Below are 16,493 nucleotides of genomic sequence, written 5' to 3'. Positions count from 1 at the left end.
ATTGAACTTTCGCTGTCGGCCAGGCACTTCTCCCCCTCACACCCCAGGGGAAAACATCCAGGCATATTCTTAACACTACCTTTATTCACCATTTAATCATCAACTTTCCAACAGTCTCCAAATCATAGATAAAGATTTGAAGCAAAAAGGGGTGGAGTGATTTGCCCAAAGTTATACAGCTAGTACCTGGCAGAACTAGCTAGATCCAGTCTGCTCTTCTACCTTAAAAGTAATGTTTGGATTGAAAGCAGAGTTTACTCTTGAGAAGAAATTTGTAGAAATGCTTGTAAATAACATGAGCTTAAAGTAAAAATATATGTCTGGTGACAAAGTGTTCACTACTATTACTCCCCTCAGTTATAAAAACTATATATAGTTTTTTAGATGTGACAAATAGTCTGTTCCCCATTAGGAAACTGGTTCCTTTCAGGGTCAGTGTAGCTGCAAATATTTGATAAAAGTTATCACAACTAAATGGCTTGTTTGTAGTGTAGTCGATATAGTGACTTTTGGAGCAAATGCTATAAAAACATTTTTGCTGGTTTTAAAACCTTAAGAGTTTCAGGTACTTGAATAAATCTAGTGCATTAGTTAATAAATAAGTTTCTGTAACATACTATTCTTGGAACTTTTGTAATTTAAGTAAATTCCATTTCTTTTCTTTCTCTCTCTTTTTTTTCTTTCTCTCTCTCTCTTTTTTTTTTTTTTTTTTTTTTTTAAAGATTGTATTTGTTTGTCTGAGAGAACCAGCATACAAGCAGGGGGAGCAGCAGGAGAGGGAGAAGCAGGCTCCCTGCAGAGCAAGGAGCCTGATGCATTGAGGGACTCCATCCCAGGACCACAGGACCATAGGACCATGACCTGAGCCAGAGGCAGACCCTTAACTGACTGAGCCACCCAGGCGTCCTGTAAATTCTGTCAGTGGGATAGTTGAGTGTTTAGTTATGATTGCAGAAAGTGTTCATGACTGTTGAATGAACAGTATTGGAAAAGAGATTACCTGAAAAGGGTTAATAAATTTTACTCTTGAAAAATTTTGCATTTTGTGAAATGATCTTTAGGAAATGTTTTTTGTAACAATGAAGCAGAAGTGACACAGTGATTAAAATTTATTATTGATGGTAAGACTGGCAAGATTCTTGTGTTGGACATTCTAATTGGGTCTTAAAGTGATCTTTAGTGTTTCTTTTTGACCCTTTACCTTTTTAAACCCCCCCACCTCGTATATTGCCTTTTTGTGAATCTTAGTGGGAGAGGAAGCCGGAAAGGCTGTGTGTATGTAACAGTGTGTACACACATATACGTACCTTATATATACACTTTCTGTCCTGAACACCTGGCAGTTGTGACCCAAGTTGTGCCAGTCACAGACACTTGTCTGGAGACTTGGATCTGGAGGAAGAGATGCAGAGAAGCAAAAACAGTTTAGAATCTATTCCATTGGCTTGTGGCAGTAGCAGTGGCAGTACTAGCTGGGCAGTTTCTTAAGCAGCTCTTCTGGTGATGTGTGACCTTGGCTGGTGATTTTTTGACTGCTTAGCTTTACATGGTTTCTGTGTGTTTGCAAAGTCAAGGAGGCTCTCAGTCATTCTCTGAACTCCCAATATATTTCTGGTAAATTCCTTTTCTTTTTAGTCTACTTAAGTATAGTTTCTTTTTTTTCAACCCAAAACCCTGATTTATAAAATTGGCTAATATAATTTGCACCTTCTAGAAGATTTTGTTTGTGATTTCCTCTGTTTAGGGTAGTCTCCTATCTCAAGAAGTGAAAAACTTATATGAATGACTTTTTTAAATACAGAACAAGAATTTTCCGTTTTATCCACTCCCAAATTTTTAAAGTTTAAAAGTTTAAACCTTTTAAAATTTAGCTGGAGTAAGGCCTGTGCACTGTTAGTGTAGTAAAGCTCCTCATGTAATTTTCTGTCTTTTAAAGATTATTAATATAAAAGCAGTGTTATGCTGGATAGAATATTAGGAAATATATATGTGCAAAAATAAAAATATTCTCCTCATCTAGAAATCACTACTGTAACTTTTGGTATACTTTTTCCAGTTCTTTGTATAAGCACATGTATGTAGGTTTTTAATTTTACTAAAATGAAATTAACTTGCAACTTGCTTTTTTAATTGGTGATACCCATTCTTCAGTGTGAGTAAATGTTCATTTCTTCTAATATCCAGGTACAATTTTAATTCCTGGGGCGCTTGGGTGGTGCAGTTGGTTAAGCATTTGACTCTTGGTTTCAACTCAGGTCATGATCTCTTAGGTCATGGAATTATGCTCCACGTTCAGCAGGGAGACTATGTGAATGAACATTCTCTCTCTTTGCCCCTTCTCCCCTGCCCTTAAATAATCTTAAAAAAAAAAAAAATCAATTCCCCCAGCTGATCTAAAATAGAACCATACAGCTAGCTATTCAGTACTATTATCTAATCCAAGACCTTGTTACATGTAACACTTTAATTTTCTTAGATCTCTTTAATCTAGCATAGTCCTTATTTTTCAGTGAGACTTGAGTTTGAGACTGCTTGTCATGAAAATTGTTTTGTACAGTTGCATTCTGTGTTGTCTTTTAGTTTGTCCCTTTAATTCTTCTATTTTTTCTCCAAAGTGTACATCTAAAAATTTGATAGATTCACATCAAAACATTTTTGGCCAGAATACATTGTAGCTATATCATTCTGCATTGTATTTATTAAATACATCATACCTCCTTGACCTAATTTCATAATGCTAAGATTGAGCCTTAGATTAAGATAATAGTAGTCTGATCCAGGGCACCTCGGTGGCTCAGTTGGTTAAGTGACTGCCTTCAGCTCAGGTCATGATCCTGGAGTCTGGGGATGGAGTTCTACCACATCGGGTTCCCTGCTCAGCAGGGAGTCTGCTTCTCCAGGTGACCTCTCTCTCATGCGCTCGCTCGCTCGCTCTCAGCACTCTCTCTCTCTCTCTCTCATTCTCTCTCTCTCAAATAAAAAAATAAATCTTAAAAAAAAAGTCTGATCCATATATTAAACAGTGAGTCTTCTTGCAACAAGAAAATAATTTGCATGGTGTTCCCTTGCACTAAAACTTCTCAGTCCCTTATCAGTCATTGTCCTGATTTTTTAAAGACAGCTTTATTGAGATTTACATAATCTAAAGTTTACATTAAATAAATAAATAAGATTTTATTTGAGAGAGAGACTGGGAGAGCAAGCATGAGCAGTGGGGGAGAGAGGCAGAGGGAGAGGAAGAAGCCAACTCCCCACTGAGCGAGGAATCCGATGTGGGGCTCAATCCCAGGACTCTGAGATCATAGGATTAGTTAACCAACTGAGCCAGCCAGACACCCCAAATTCACACATTTTAAATGTACAATTCAGAAGTGCTTGGGTGGCTTAGTCAGGTAAGCATCTGCCTTTGGCTCGGGTCATGATCCTGGGGTCCAGTATTGAGCCCTGTATCAAGCTCGCTGCTCAGCAGGGAGCCTGCTTCTTCCTCTCCCTCTGCCTACTTGTGTGTTCGTTCTGTCTCTCTCTCTCTCTCTCTCTGTCAAATAAATAAAATCATTTTTAAAAATGAATATGTACAATTCAGTGATTTTTTTTTTAAAGATTTTATTTATTTATTTGAGAGAGAGACAGTGAGAGAGAGCATGAGCAAGGAGAAAGTCAGAGGGAGAAGCAGACTCCCCGTGGAGCTGGGAGCCCGATGCGGGACTCGATCCCGGGACTCCGGGATCATGACCTGAGCCGAAGGCAGTCGTCCAACCAACTGAGCCACCCAGGGGTCCCTCAGTGATTTTTTTTTTAAAGTATGTTCACAGAGTTATACAGCCACAGCCACTGTCAAATTTTAAAATACTTTTATCACGCCAAAAAGAAACTCCATAACCATTAGCAGTAGGCTACTGCTAATCTTCCTGTCTCTACATGGTTGCCTATTATGGGCTTTTCATATAGAATTATACAGTAAGTGATCTCTTATGTCTGACTTTGCTCACTTAACAATGTTTTTAAGGTTCCATCTACATTGTACTGTGTATCAGTGTTTTACTTGTGTTTATTTATGTATCCTATTCTGTTATATGAATATACTGCTTTTTGTGTGTCCAGTCATCAGAATTGATGGGCATTGGAATTGTTGAATTGTCGCCTCTCTGTGGCTCTTTATTATGAATACTGCTGCTATGAGCATACAAGCTTTTGTGTGAACGGATTTTTACATCTTTCTTGGATCTTTTTGGAGTGCACTTGGTAACTGCATATGGTGTGCATATGGTAACTCTGTTTAGCCTTTTGAGAATCTGTGTTCAGGGAGCCTGCAGCATTTTACACTCCCACCAGCAGTATATGGTCGTTTCAGTTTCTCTGCATCCTAACACTTGTTATTACGTCATTTATTACAACCATCTTAGTAGGTGTGAAATTGTATCTTCATTGTGGTTTTGATTTGCATTTCCCTTGTGGCTAATGATGTTAAGCATCTTTTCCTATGTTTAGTAGTTATTTGAATATCTTTTTTGGAGAAATGTTTATTCACATCCTTTGCTTTTTAAAAAATGTTATTTTTTGGAGATTTTATTTGACAGAGAGTGCACACACATAAATTGGGGGGAGGGGCAGAGGTAGAGAGTTTCAGACAGACTCCCTGCAGAAAGTGGAGCCAGATTTAGGGCTCAATCTTACAACCCTGAGATCACGATCTGAGTGGAAATAAAGAGTTGGACATTTAACCATCTGAGCCACCCAGCTGCCCTTGTCCACTTTTTTAATTGGGTTATTTGTCTTTTTATTGTTGTTTGTAAGAGTTCTTTATTTTATTGATACATAACCGACATGCAACGTTATATTTATTTCATGTGTACATTATGTTGTACACATTTCATGTGTACAACATAATGATAAAATATTTGTATATGTTGTAGAATGATCACAGTAAGTCTAGATAATATCTATCACTATATATTGCCAGAAAATTTTTTTCCGGTTATGAGAACTTTTAAGACCACTCAGCCACTTTCAAATACTGCATTGCAGTATAGTTATAATCACCATGTTGTATGTTACATCCCCATGACTGAAATTTATAACTGGAAGTTTATACCTTTTGGTGTTTTTGTAGATTACACAGATAAGAGAGATCAGGGTATTTGTCTTTTTCTGCTTAACTTCATTTTAGCATAATGCCTTTGAGGTCCATTTATGTTGCCACAAATGGGAAGATTTCTATTTCATTTCTTTTCTTTTCTTTCTTTCTTTCTTTCTTTTTCTTTTTTTTAAATGAGAGAGAGCAAGAGCAGGGCAGAGGGAGAGGGGCAGGGCTTCTGGCTGAGCAAGGAGCCCGACACAGGGCGCAATCCCAGGGCTCTGGGATCACGACTTGAGTCGAAGGCAAACACTTAACCAACTGAGCCACACATGGGCCCTGATTTCATTCTTTTTTATAACTAAATAATATTCTATGTATGGTAAGGATGATCCATTTTCTTTTCTTTTTTGAGATTTATTTACTTTAGAGAGAGGGAGAGCAAGCAGTGGGGAGGGTCAGAAGGAAAGGGAGAGAGAAACTTAAGCAGACAACAGGCTAAGTGCTGAACTACGTGCCGGGCTCCATCTCAGAACCCTGAGATGATGACCTGAGCTGAAACCAAGAATTGGATGCTTAACCAGCTGTGCCACCCAGGCTCCCCTCTTTAGCCATTCATCCATGGTGGACACTTGGGTTGTTCTCATATCTTGTCTAAGTCTTTGGGTTGTCTTTTCACTTTCTTGAGGGTGTCCATCTTTTGAAGCACACTTTTTAAGTTTCATTTATTTAAGTAATAGCTACATACAACATGGTGCTGAAACTCACGACCCAGAGATCAAAAATTGCATACCCTTCTGAGCGAGTCAGCCAGGTACCCCGAAGCATAAACATTTTTAATTTTGTTAATATCTAATTGATCATTACCTAACCTAAGATCACAAAAATTTGCTCCTGTTTACTTTTAGCTCTTAAATTCAGACCTTTTGATCCACTTAAAGTTAATTTTTTAAAAGCATTATTTATTTATTTTAACGAGCACAAGCAAGCTGGGGGGTCTGAAAAGGGAAACCGAGAATCCTGAAGCAGATTTTGAGTTGAGCACAAGCCAATGCAGAACTCAATCCCAGGATCCTGAGATCATGACCTGAGCCAGAATCAAGAGCCAGCTGCTTAACTGACTGTGCCACCAGATGCCCTTAAAGTTAATTTTTTTTTAAGATTTTATTTATTTATTTGACAGAGATCACAAGTAGGCAGAGAGGCAGGCAGAAAGAGAGGGGGAAGCAGGCTCCCTGCTGAGCAAAGAGCCTGATGTGGGGCAAGGGGCGCCTGGGTGGCTCAGTGGGTTAAAGCCTCTGCCTTTGGCCCAGGTCATGGTTCCGGGACCCTGGGATCGAGCCCCGCATCAGAGTCTGTGCTCAGCGGGGAGCCTGCTTCCTTCTCTCTCCCTCTCTCTGCCTGCCACTCTGCCTACTTGTGATCTCTGTCTGCCAAATAAATGAATAAAATCTTAAAAATACTCCAAGATGAATCAAAAGACTCTTTTTCTTTTTAATACACTTAAGGTAGTACATCACAGTAAGATGGGTGAGGAGGGGAAGGACACTTTTGAACTGGGGAGTTGGGAAAAAAGACCCAACGTGATGCCTTGACTGCAGGTGCGCGGTGTTCTCCAGCAGACTTCCCGCCGAGCGTGGAGCCAAATGTGGGGCCGCATCCCATGACCCTGAGACCACGATCCTAGCTGAAACCAAGATTTGGACACTAAACCCACTCAACTTCAGGCCTCAGGTTAATTTTAAAGAAGTGAGCTTGGAACTAGAAGGTAGGGAAGTTCCTTTCAAACTCTTCAAGTCCACTTACCCCTTTTAGCTGGTCATTTGGCATGAGCCTGATAATCTTTTGCAGAAAGAACATCTTGTGGCTTCTTTGCTTTCTTTTTCTCAGCTAGATGTGGATATGTCAGGTCGTTGGAGCTTCATGGCTCAGTAGTACATGTTTTGAATTATTTTTCCTATAATGGAGTTAGATTTATGGGTCCTGTTCTTTTAGGTATTCTCATGGCTAAGGACATGAGATTGAAGTTTCATTAAGATGAGGAGCCATGTGCTTACCAGCCACATTTCAGTATGTGTTTTTTTCAAGTCTTTGAGTTTTGCCTGGAAGCCAGATTTGGTTAACAAAAATAATAAGAGGAGTATAAGAAGAAAGGAAAAAAAAACACCCTGTATTTAAATTAATTAAATTCCCTATTTAGTACACTTGTTTCATAAGACTTTAAGGAGTTTGTTCTAATTTTCTAATTTTAGGAAGCATACTTTATAACTGGAGAGTAAGAACCACAATGTAATTCAGAAGGCAATGAAGTTAGAAGACTTGATTCTAGGCCTGACCTAACTGATTATTAGATGTGTTACCTCAGATAAGTCCCTTACCATTTTAGACCCTGCCTTCGTTTGTTTAATCTCTACACCAAATATGGGGCTTGAACTCATGGCCCCAAAATCAAGAGTCACATGCTCTACTAATTAAGCCAGCCAGGCACCCCTGCCTTATTTTTTTTGTTGTTGTTAACCTCTGGAACGGACTAGTAGTCCCTATGAAACCAGTTTTCTTATTGGTGATTGGAACCTGGAGTGATAAATAGAAATGGAAACTTAGGGATGGAATAGACAGGACTTAGAAACTCAAGAAACTCATATGTTTATAGCTTCCCTAGATCTCCTCTCTTCTGACATTTAAACATTGTCTACCAGAGACTGACAATTCCCACAATTCTGTCTCCAGGACAGACCTTTCTGAGCTTCAGAACATGTACTTGATGTCTCATATTAAAATTACATACTTGAGGGGCACCTGGGTGGCTCATTTGGTTGAGTGACTGCCTTCAGCTTGGGTCGCAGTCCTGGAGTCCCAGGATCAGGTTCCACGTTGGGCTCCCTGCTCGGCCGGGAGTCTGCTGCTCCCACTGACCTTTCTCCACTCATGCTCTTTCTCTCCCTGTCAGGTAAATGAATAAAATCTTTAAAAAATTAATTAATAAAATTACATATTTTAGGGGTACCTGGGTGACTGGTTAGTTAAGCATCTGCCTTCAGCTCCAGTCATGATCTTAGGGTCCTCCTGGCTAAGTGGGAAGTTGTTTCTCCCTCTGCCCCTCCTCCTCACTCATGGGTGCATGCATGCACACACTCTCTCAGATGAAGTGTTTAAAATATATGTAGGGGCACCTGGGTGGCTCAGTGGGTTGAGCCGCTGCCTTCGGCTCAGGTCATGATCTCAGAGTCCTGGGATCGAGTCCCACATCGGGCCCTCCGCTCAGCGGAGAGCCTGCTTCCCTTTCTCTCTCTCTGCCTGCCTCTCCATCTACTTGTGATTTCTCTCTGTCAAATAAATACATAAAATCTTTAAAAAAATAAATAAAATAAAATATATGTATGTAAATTTATATATACATGTGTGTGTGTTTTGTGTTTTGTTTTAAAGGGGTGCCTGGTTAAGTTGGTTAAGGATGTGACTTGATCTCAGCTCAGGTGTGTGTTTTTCTTTCTTCTTTTTTTTAAAGATTTTATTTATTTATTTATTTATTTGACAGAGATCACAAGTAGGCAGAGAGGCAGGCAGAGGGTGGGGGAGGCAGGCTCCCCGCTGAGCAGAGAGCCCGATGTGGGGCTCGATCCCAGGACCCTGGGACCACAACTGAGCCACCCAGGCGCCCCCCCCCCTTTTTTTTTTAACTTAATTGGAGAGAGAGAAGCAAGCAGTGTGCTGGGAGGGGCAAGGAGGGAGCGCAGAAGAGAGGAACAAGCAGACTCTGTGCTGAGCACGGAGCCTGACACAGGGCTCAGTTCCAGGACCCGGAGATCATGACCTGAACTGGAATCAAGTCCAACACTCAACTGATTGAGCCACCCCCAGGTGCCCCTAAACCAAGATTCTTTTTTTAAAAAATGATTTTATTTATTTATTTGAGAGAGAGAATGTCAGAGGGAGAAGCACACTGCCTGCTGAGCAAGGAGCCCCATGTGAGACTCAATCCTAGGACTCTGGGATCAAGACCTGAGCCACCCAGGTGTCCCCTAAACCAAGATTCTTAAGACAAAAGTCATCCAGCAGTTATGTTTTGTTTATAAAAACCTATTATGTGGATATTGTTATCATTTATTTATTACTGGGAGTTAGAGGTATAGACATACATTTAAAAAAACAATTCTAGGGGCGCCTGGGTGGCTCAGTCGGTTAAGCCGCTGCCTTGGGCTCAGGTCATGATCCCAGGGTCCTGGGATCGAGCCCCGCATCGGGCTCTCTACTCAGCAGGAAGCCTGCTTCCTCCTCTCTCTCTGCCTGCCTCTCTGCCTGCTTGTGATCTCTGTCAAATAAATTAAAAAAAAAAAAAATCTTTAAAAAAACAATTCTAGGGGTTTCTGGCTGACTTGATTGGTGGAACATGTGACTCTTGGTCTCAGTGTTGTGGGTTTGAGCCCCACATGGGGTGTAGGGATTACTTAAAAATAAAATATTTAAAAAACAAAAACACAAACAACTCGGATTACACTGAAGGAACAGCAACCAGTCAGCTTTTACTCCTTATATTAGGAATGTTTATGTAGTTGCATAAGCTAGAAATGAGCCTATATTTCTCCTTTATATCCATATCCCATCAGTTATGAAGTTCTATTTATTTTTCTTCTTAAATATCCTGTGAATTGGGTGTGTCTTATAGTCACTCCTGATTTTAAAAATCTCTAGTCTGGGCCACTGAACCAGTTTGAAGAGGTCATACTTGAATTAGCTTGAATTAGCTATTCTTTTGTGCACACTTTTTTTTTTTTTAAAGTCGGGGCCGAAGTGCTAACCGCCCCGTCCCAGTTCACTAACTGAAGCACTTCTTTGCTAACCAAGAGCAAATTACAGGCAGAGATTCAGCTTCTCTTCTTCACCTGGAACCTTTTTGAAAAGGAGAGTTTTCTGATTTACATTTAAGTGTCTTTCCTATATAATAATATATACAGGTCTATTCAAGTTTTCTGCTGTGACAGATTTGCCAACTAATAGAAGTTATCTAATTTAAGATTTTCAAATTTATTAGCATGTAAATTGCTAATGTTATTGTTTTGCTCATAATATTTCTTAATCTGTTGTTCATGTCCTCTTCATGATGTCTTTTTTATTTGTATCTTTTCCCCTAAGCAGTTTTACCAGTTTGTTTCTTACTAATCTTTTAATTAATTATAAATTTTTAAAATTATCTCCATTATTTCTGACCTTTTTTTTTTTTTTCCCTCAGCTTTTTTCTGGCTTTTGAGGTTTTCTAGGGGGGTTGTTTGGTTTGGTTTGGGTTTTGATTTTTCTTTCTTTTTTTTTTTTTTTGGTCTTTGTTTTTTGAGAGAGGGAAAAAGATGACCTAAGCCAAAATCAAGAGTGGAAAGCTTCACTGATTCAGCCACTCAACTGTCCCTTTTAGTCTTTTTTTTTTTTTTAAAGTGGTCTTAAAGCTTATTTTCCATTAAGTACTGTTCCACCCTATTATATTGCAGACTTATTTGTAGTAGTTTTTTGTAATTCTGCTTAAGTGTGTTGAAAGTTTCTTTATCAGAACATCGTTTCTCCCACAGTAAGTTTTGATCAATACCCAGTATGTAGCTAAATTCCAATTACCTCTTCTTCCCTTACATGAATTCCTTCCTCACTGCACCCAGGTTGCAATACCTGTATAAAGCACCTTGCTACATGGAAGCCCTCAACTTCTTGCTTGGCCTTGTGCCTCTGCCAGGAGTCTTCCTCATTCTACTCTGGCTCCTGCACTCTGAATTGGGCTGCCCTTCTAATAGGACATTCACCTTATGTTTCTTAATGGGCTCTGACATCCTGCAGTGGTCTCTTGCCATACACACATTTCCCTATCCTTGATCCTGCATGGACACACTTCACATCCTGATTAGGTCCCAGCACCCTGCTCTGTGCCTCTGCTGCCCATAGATCTTACCCTTGTTTGACCCCACCTAATGGCTTTGGACAGGATCTCTTGGGGGAAGAAGGAGAGTGGGCACTGCAAGAGAAATGTCATTTTCTACGTTTAATACAGTATGGTTACAGAAAATAGACTATTTTACTCTTTGGAACAGAGACTTTTAGCTAGTATAAAATCAGCTTTTATGACTTTTATATATGCTAAAGGAATATATGTACTCTGGATGATTGATAGGTATTTATGTGTATGTATATGTATTCACCTTATAAATTGCAAATCTTTTACTTTTTTTTTTTAAAGATTTTATTTATTTATTTGACAGAGAGAGATCACAAGTATGCAGAGAGGCAGACGGGGGTGGTGGTGTGGAAGCAGGCTCCCCGCTGAGCAGAGAACCCAATGCAGGACTCGATCCCAGGACCCTGGGATCATGACCTGAGCCAAAGCCAGAGGCTTTAATCTACTGAGCCACCCAGGCGACCCTCTTTTATTTAACTTTTTTGTGCTTGTTCTGTTAATTACTGTTTTAAGTATTATAAGTATATAGGAAGTGTAGAGACCAGTGAACTTGTGGAGACTGGGGGGAGTGATGGTACCTGGAGAGAGCTCAGAAGCTATGCACACTTTTCTCACCTCACCCGATGTATCTCTTAAATCTGGTTGTTGATTGATATCCTTTATCATATTCTTTTAATAAACTGGTAAATGTTTAAAAAGGTGTAGACAGCAAGTGAATAGCCATGTATTTATCACTTACCTTCAGAAGTAATGCATTACAAGGATGCCTGGATGGCTTAGTTGGTTAAATGTCTGCCTTTGGTTCAGGTCATGATTCCAGGGTCCTGGGATTGAGTAAGGCATTAGGCTCCTTGCTCAGTGGAGAGCCTGCTTCTTCCCCTCCCTCTGCTGCTCCCTCTTCTTGTGCACGTATGCTCACTTTCTCTCATTCTCTCTGACAAACAAAATCTAAAAACCAAAATAAAACAAAAGAAAGAAGGCATTGCAGTTGAAGCCACCCAATACCTGTTTTTTATTCTTTTCCTTTCATTTCCCCACAGAAGTATTTACTGTCCAAATTGGGTATTTCTTATTCTTGTAAACTTGAGAAATATCCTCCAAACTAGACTTTACCAGTATAGACCAGGATTGCCTACAGATGCAAGCCTCTTCTTATATCAAAAAACTTTGTAGCTCATAGAAGAATGTTGGGAATTTGCCAGAGAAATATTTATGTCATCTCTTAGAGCATATCTTAAGTCAGAGCCTAAGAGCTTAAGTCTCTCCATTGATAACTAGGTATCTGAAGAGGAAGGAATGCTATAACAAATGACTTGTTTTTAAAGATCTAGTTGTGGGACGCCTGAGTGGCTTAGTTGATGAAGCATCTGCCTTTGGCCCAGGCCATGATCCCAAGGTCCTGGGATCAGGTACTGCATTGGGCTCCTTGCTCAGCAGGGAGCTGCTTTCTCTCTCTCCTTCTGCCTTCCCCATCCCCTGCTTGTATCCTCACACTCCTTCTCTGTGTCTAAATAAATAAATAGATAGATAGATAGATCCAGCTGTGGTGGTATTAGTTGATGACTACGGTAATAAGCAAGTTATATGGCTGTGTGATTACTTAGAGTAAGTTATTCCCATGTATGAGAGAAAATGTAGATCTAACACATTCATTAATTTGCATTTCTGAATTACCTTTGACAGCTAATAACGGATGAGGTTATATAAAACAAACTCAGTTCAGGTGACTTGTCTAAAACCCATTAAAAATTCTTAAAATAATTATAGCTAATTATGTTGTCATTATAGATGGTGACACATTAAATTGATGTCTAAATTGGTCTTAAAATTTTGATTAGTAGTACCTTTTACTGACTGATAATTTGTATCCCATTTTAGCAATTCTTGTAACAGTGATTTTGCTTCTTGTGATACTGTGCTATTTTGCTTTTTTATTTATAGTGATAGATTCCTGTGGCCTTTTAAGTGATTGAATAATGATGGAAATGGATCCAAAATAATAAATGACTACTCTACTAAAGCAGTAGAAGACTCCTCGTATCACCTTCCAGTTCAATTCAGTCTTCAGGAGGAGGCGGAACAAGTGAAATAGAGAAGACTGAAGAGAAGACGACCTCACTTTGGAACTTTTACTCCTTGACTTCTTTATTTCTACTTGTTTTAATTTTGCTGTGAATTTAAATAGTGAAAACCAAAGAAATAGAAGATACATTTGGGAGCTTTATATAACCCAAGAAATTTGCCTTGAAAGCTGCTATTCTTTGGAGGAAAACATACTAAGTTCCTGTCTGATTAAAAACAAACCAGATTTCCTATGTCCCTTAGATTCTGAAGAATAAAACAGATATAAATACATATCCGCACACTTTTTAGCAGCTCTGTAGGAATAATGAGATTTATAAATTAAGGGCTTTGTTATGTGGATGTTTTGCCACTGGAATTGACTGCTCAGAAGATCTTTTATTGCTCTCTAATGCTATATTTTTGATCTGTGGCTTTGATGGCATTCGCCCACACATGAGTTTACCTCTTTCCAGTTATGACCTTGTTATGAACAGTGTTTGCACTCAATGTGCAAATGTCCATGTATTATCTATTTAAACAGCATTATAGTGCCATCACTCAAGGAAGTTGAATGAGGTGAACATAGACATAGCTCTTTCCCCTTCCCCCCATTTTTTAAATGTAACAAATACTTTTTATGTTCCCCTTCCCCTTCCCCTTTCCCCTTCCCCTTTTTGGAAACGTGTCAGGAACTAGATAGTTTAAGATGAGCAATTGAGGAGACTTGAAAGAGTGATACAGACAGAGCCTGGCTTCCTTGTGCTTTATCACAAGGCGTGCTGCTGGCCAGCCTATTTAAGCACCCTTTTAACAAGAGAACCTCGTAGGAAATCCAGCTGGCAGACTCAAGGAGTTCGGGAAACAGGACCACAGAGGTTACACTCTGGGGTAAATATTCTCCTATGTCTAACTTCAGAAGAAGACTATGTATGTGTATCTTGGAAAATAGCTACTGTTTTCTGGTGTATTTAATTTTAAAGAGCCTTAGTGGGGTAGTGGGAGACACCAGTGGATCTCCTGGGAAAACTGGTGCTAGTGGGTATTTGAGGGAATTAAAAGAACAAATCTTGAGGGATTGTATCTTTAAGATCTTTTCTGCTTTTGCCACAAATTACCAGAGTACCAGAAGCATATTAATCTCTTCATAAGTATCAGTAGTTTTAAATAGGTGTTTATTCTTAAAGTTCTTCTGTTAAAACTCAAGAATTCATTAGTCATATAACCTTCCAGGTCTGTGTCATACTTTTCTGTTTATGTGTTTTTCATAGTCATTATTCATGGACTGTTGCTTTTGTTTAGAACTTCTTTGAGGTTATAGAGCCAGATAAGTAGTCTTAGAGAGGCTCAGAGATAGCAGGTCTTCCTGTAAAGAGGGAATCTTAGAGTAATCACAGACTCTTTTGTACATTGTTATCAGGTATAACAATTTGTACATTGTTATCAGGTATAACAATTGCAAGTATAACTGATTTGAGTTTTCTCATTTTCAGATCCTGGCCATGAGGTTGGATGCCTCACCTTGCTGAAAAGAGACACTGGACCTAAATGGCGCAGCATGACTTTGTTCCTGCTTGGCTAAATTTCTCAACACCACAGTCAGCTAAGGTACTGTTCTTCATTACTATAGTAACCTTCCAAATACCAGTTCTTTTTATCCCCAACTTATTGATGGCCTCTGTTTTACTGTCTAGGTGTTTTTGTGTATTCAGTCTTGCCTGAGGGTTTAAAGTATGTTTTCATAGACATATTATATATGTTTTCATAGGATATAAACAGACAGTTTAAGTTATTGTGGACCCCACGATTGCCAGGTATCTCCTCATCCCCTTATTTCATTATATGCTAAGCTTTCCTCATGTGGCACACTTAAGACTTCCTGGATTAGAAGCGCCTAGGTGGCTTAGTTGGTTAAGTGTCTGCATTCATCTCAGGTCATGATCTTAGGGTCCTGGGATCGAGGCCTGTGTAGGACTCCCTGCTCAGTGGGGAGTTTGCTTCTCCCTCTGCCTCTTCCTCACCCTCTCCCCCCACCTTACTCATGCTGTTCTCTCTCTCTCTCTCTCTCAAATAAATAAATAAAATATTTATTTTAAAAAAGGTTTCCTGGATTAACTGCACTACACTTTGGAACCAAAACATACCTGCTGATCTATTATTTACGTATAGGGGGCAGAGGTAAACACGAAATGGTTTTTAGGGGAAATGGACCTTTGGTGTAAATGCACATTGTAGTAGTAGATGAGGAGGATGAAAAGGGAGAGACATTGACTATTTACATGGATCTCAGATTAAATCCTAGAAATTCTGTTTTAGGGGTGATAATCTACTTAATGATTTCAGGGGAAACTGTATGTTACATTAGGAATATAAACAGCCAGTTCATATAAAGTAGCCCAGAGTGGATTAGTTGTACTCACAGTGCACAGAAGAATGGCCTCAAATATTGGGGCACCTGGGTGGTTCAGTTGGCTAAGTGTCTGCCTTTGGCTTGGGTCGTGATCCCAGGGTCCTTGGATCAAGCCCCACATCTTGCTCAGTGGGGAGCCTGCTTCTCCCTCTCCCTCTCCTTCTCCCCCTGCTTGTGCACTCTCTCTCAAATAAATAAATAGAATCTTAAATTAAAAAAAAAAAAAAAGAAATAGCCTTAATTATTGGTAAAGAAACCTTTTTTTTTTTTTTTTTTTTTTAAAGATTTTATTTATTTATTTGAGAGAGAGACAGTGAGAGAGAGCATGAGCGAGGAGAAGGTCAGAGAGCGAAGCAGACTCCCCGTGGAGCTGGGAGCCTGATATGGGACTCGATCCCGGGACTCCGGGATCATGACCTGAGCCGAAGGCAGTCGTCCAACCAACTGAGCCACCCAGGCGTCCCGGTAAAGAAACCTTTGGGAAGCTAATAAGCTTAAAAATCCTTCCCGTTGGGACGCCTGGGTGGCTCAGTTGGTTAAGCAGCTGCCTTCGGCTCAGGTCATGATCCCAGCGTCCTGGGATCGAGTCCCACATTGGGCTCCTTGCTTGGCAGGGAGCCTGCTTCTCCCTCTGCCTCTGCCTGCCATTCTCTCTGCCTGTGCTCACTCTCTCTCGCTCTCTCTCTGACAAATAAATAAAATCTTAAAAAAAAAAAAAAAAAGCTTCCCATTTTGCCAACTAATAGAGGAGGGACACATGCTGTGTAATCTCAAAAAAAAAAAAAGGCCTATCTTCCCTTATTTTTTAAAAATTTTATTTATTTTAGAGAAAGAACACAAGTGGGGGAGGGGCAAAGTGAGAGGGGGAGAGAGAATCCCAAACAGACCCTACACTGAGCATGGAGCCAGACACAGGACTCAGTCCTAGAACCTTGAGTTCATGACCCAAGCTGAAATCAAGAGTTAGACACTTAACCGCCTAAGCCACCCAGGCGCCCTCCCCTGTTTTTTGTTTA

At 39.8% G+C, this 16,493-nt stretch overlaps 1 protein-coding gene across 5 annotated transcripts in view; it reads left to right on the top strand.

Moving 5' to 3' along the window:
• The window catches only part of LOC101688019 (vasculin-like protein 1), a 59,690-nt gene that overhangs the window by 4,986 nt on the left and 38,211 nt on the right, over positions 1 to 16,493 (top strand). For all 5 annotated transcript variants that reach the window (XM_045064444.1, XM_045064445.1, XM_045064447.1 and 2 more), the window contains exons 2-3: positions 12,948 to 13,958; positions 14,561 to 14,675. In XM_045064444.1, the coding sequence (XP_044920379.1) occupies positions 14,616 to 14,675 (60 nt within the window). In that variant the 5' untranslated portion in view covers positions 12,948 to 13,958; positions 14,561 to 14,615. The remainder of the gene's footprint in view (positions 1 to 12,947; positions 13,959 to 14,560; positions 14,676 to 16,493) is intronic.

The sequence above is a fragment of the Mustela putorius genome, unplaced genomic scaffold, assembly GCF_011764305.1.
Source record: "Mustela putorius furo isolate JIRA1106 unplaced genomic scaffold, ASM1176430v1.1 tig00003853_pilon_pilon_pilon, whole genome shotgun sequence".
Classification (NCBI taxonomy): Eukaryota; Metazoa; Chordata; class Mammalia; order Carnivora; family Mustelidae; genus Mustela; species Mustela putorius.
This window is presented reverse-complemented; position numbering and strand designations above follow the sequence as displayed.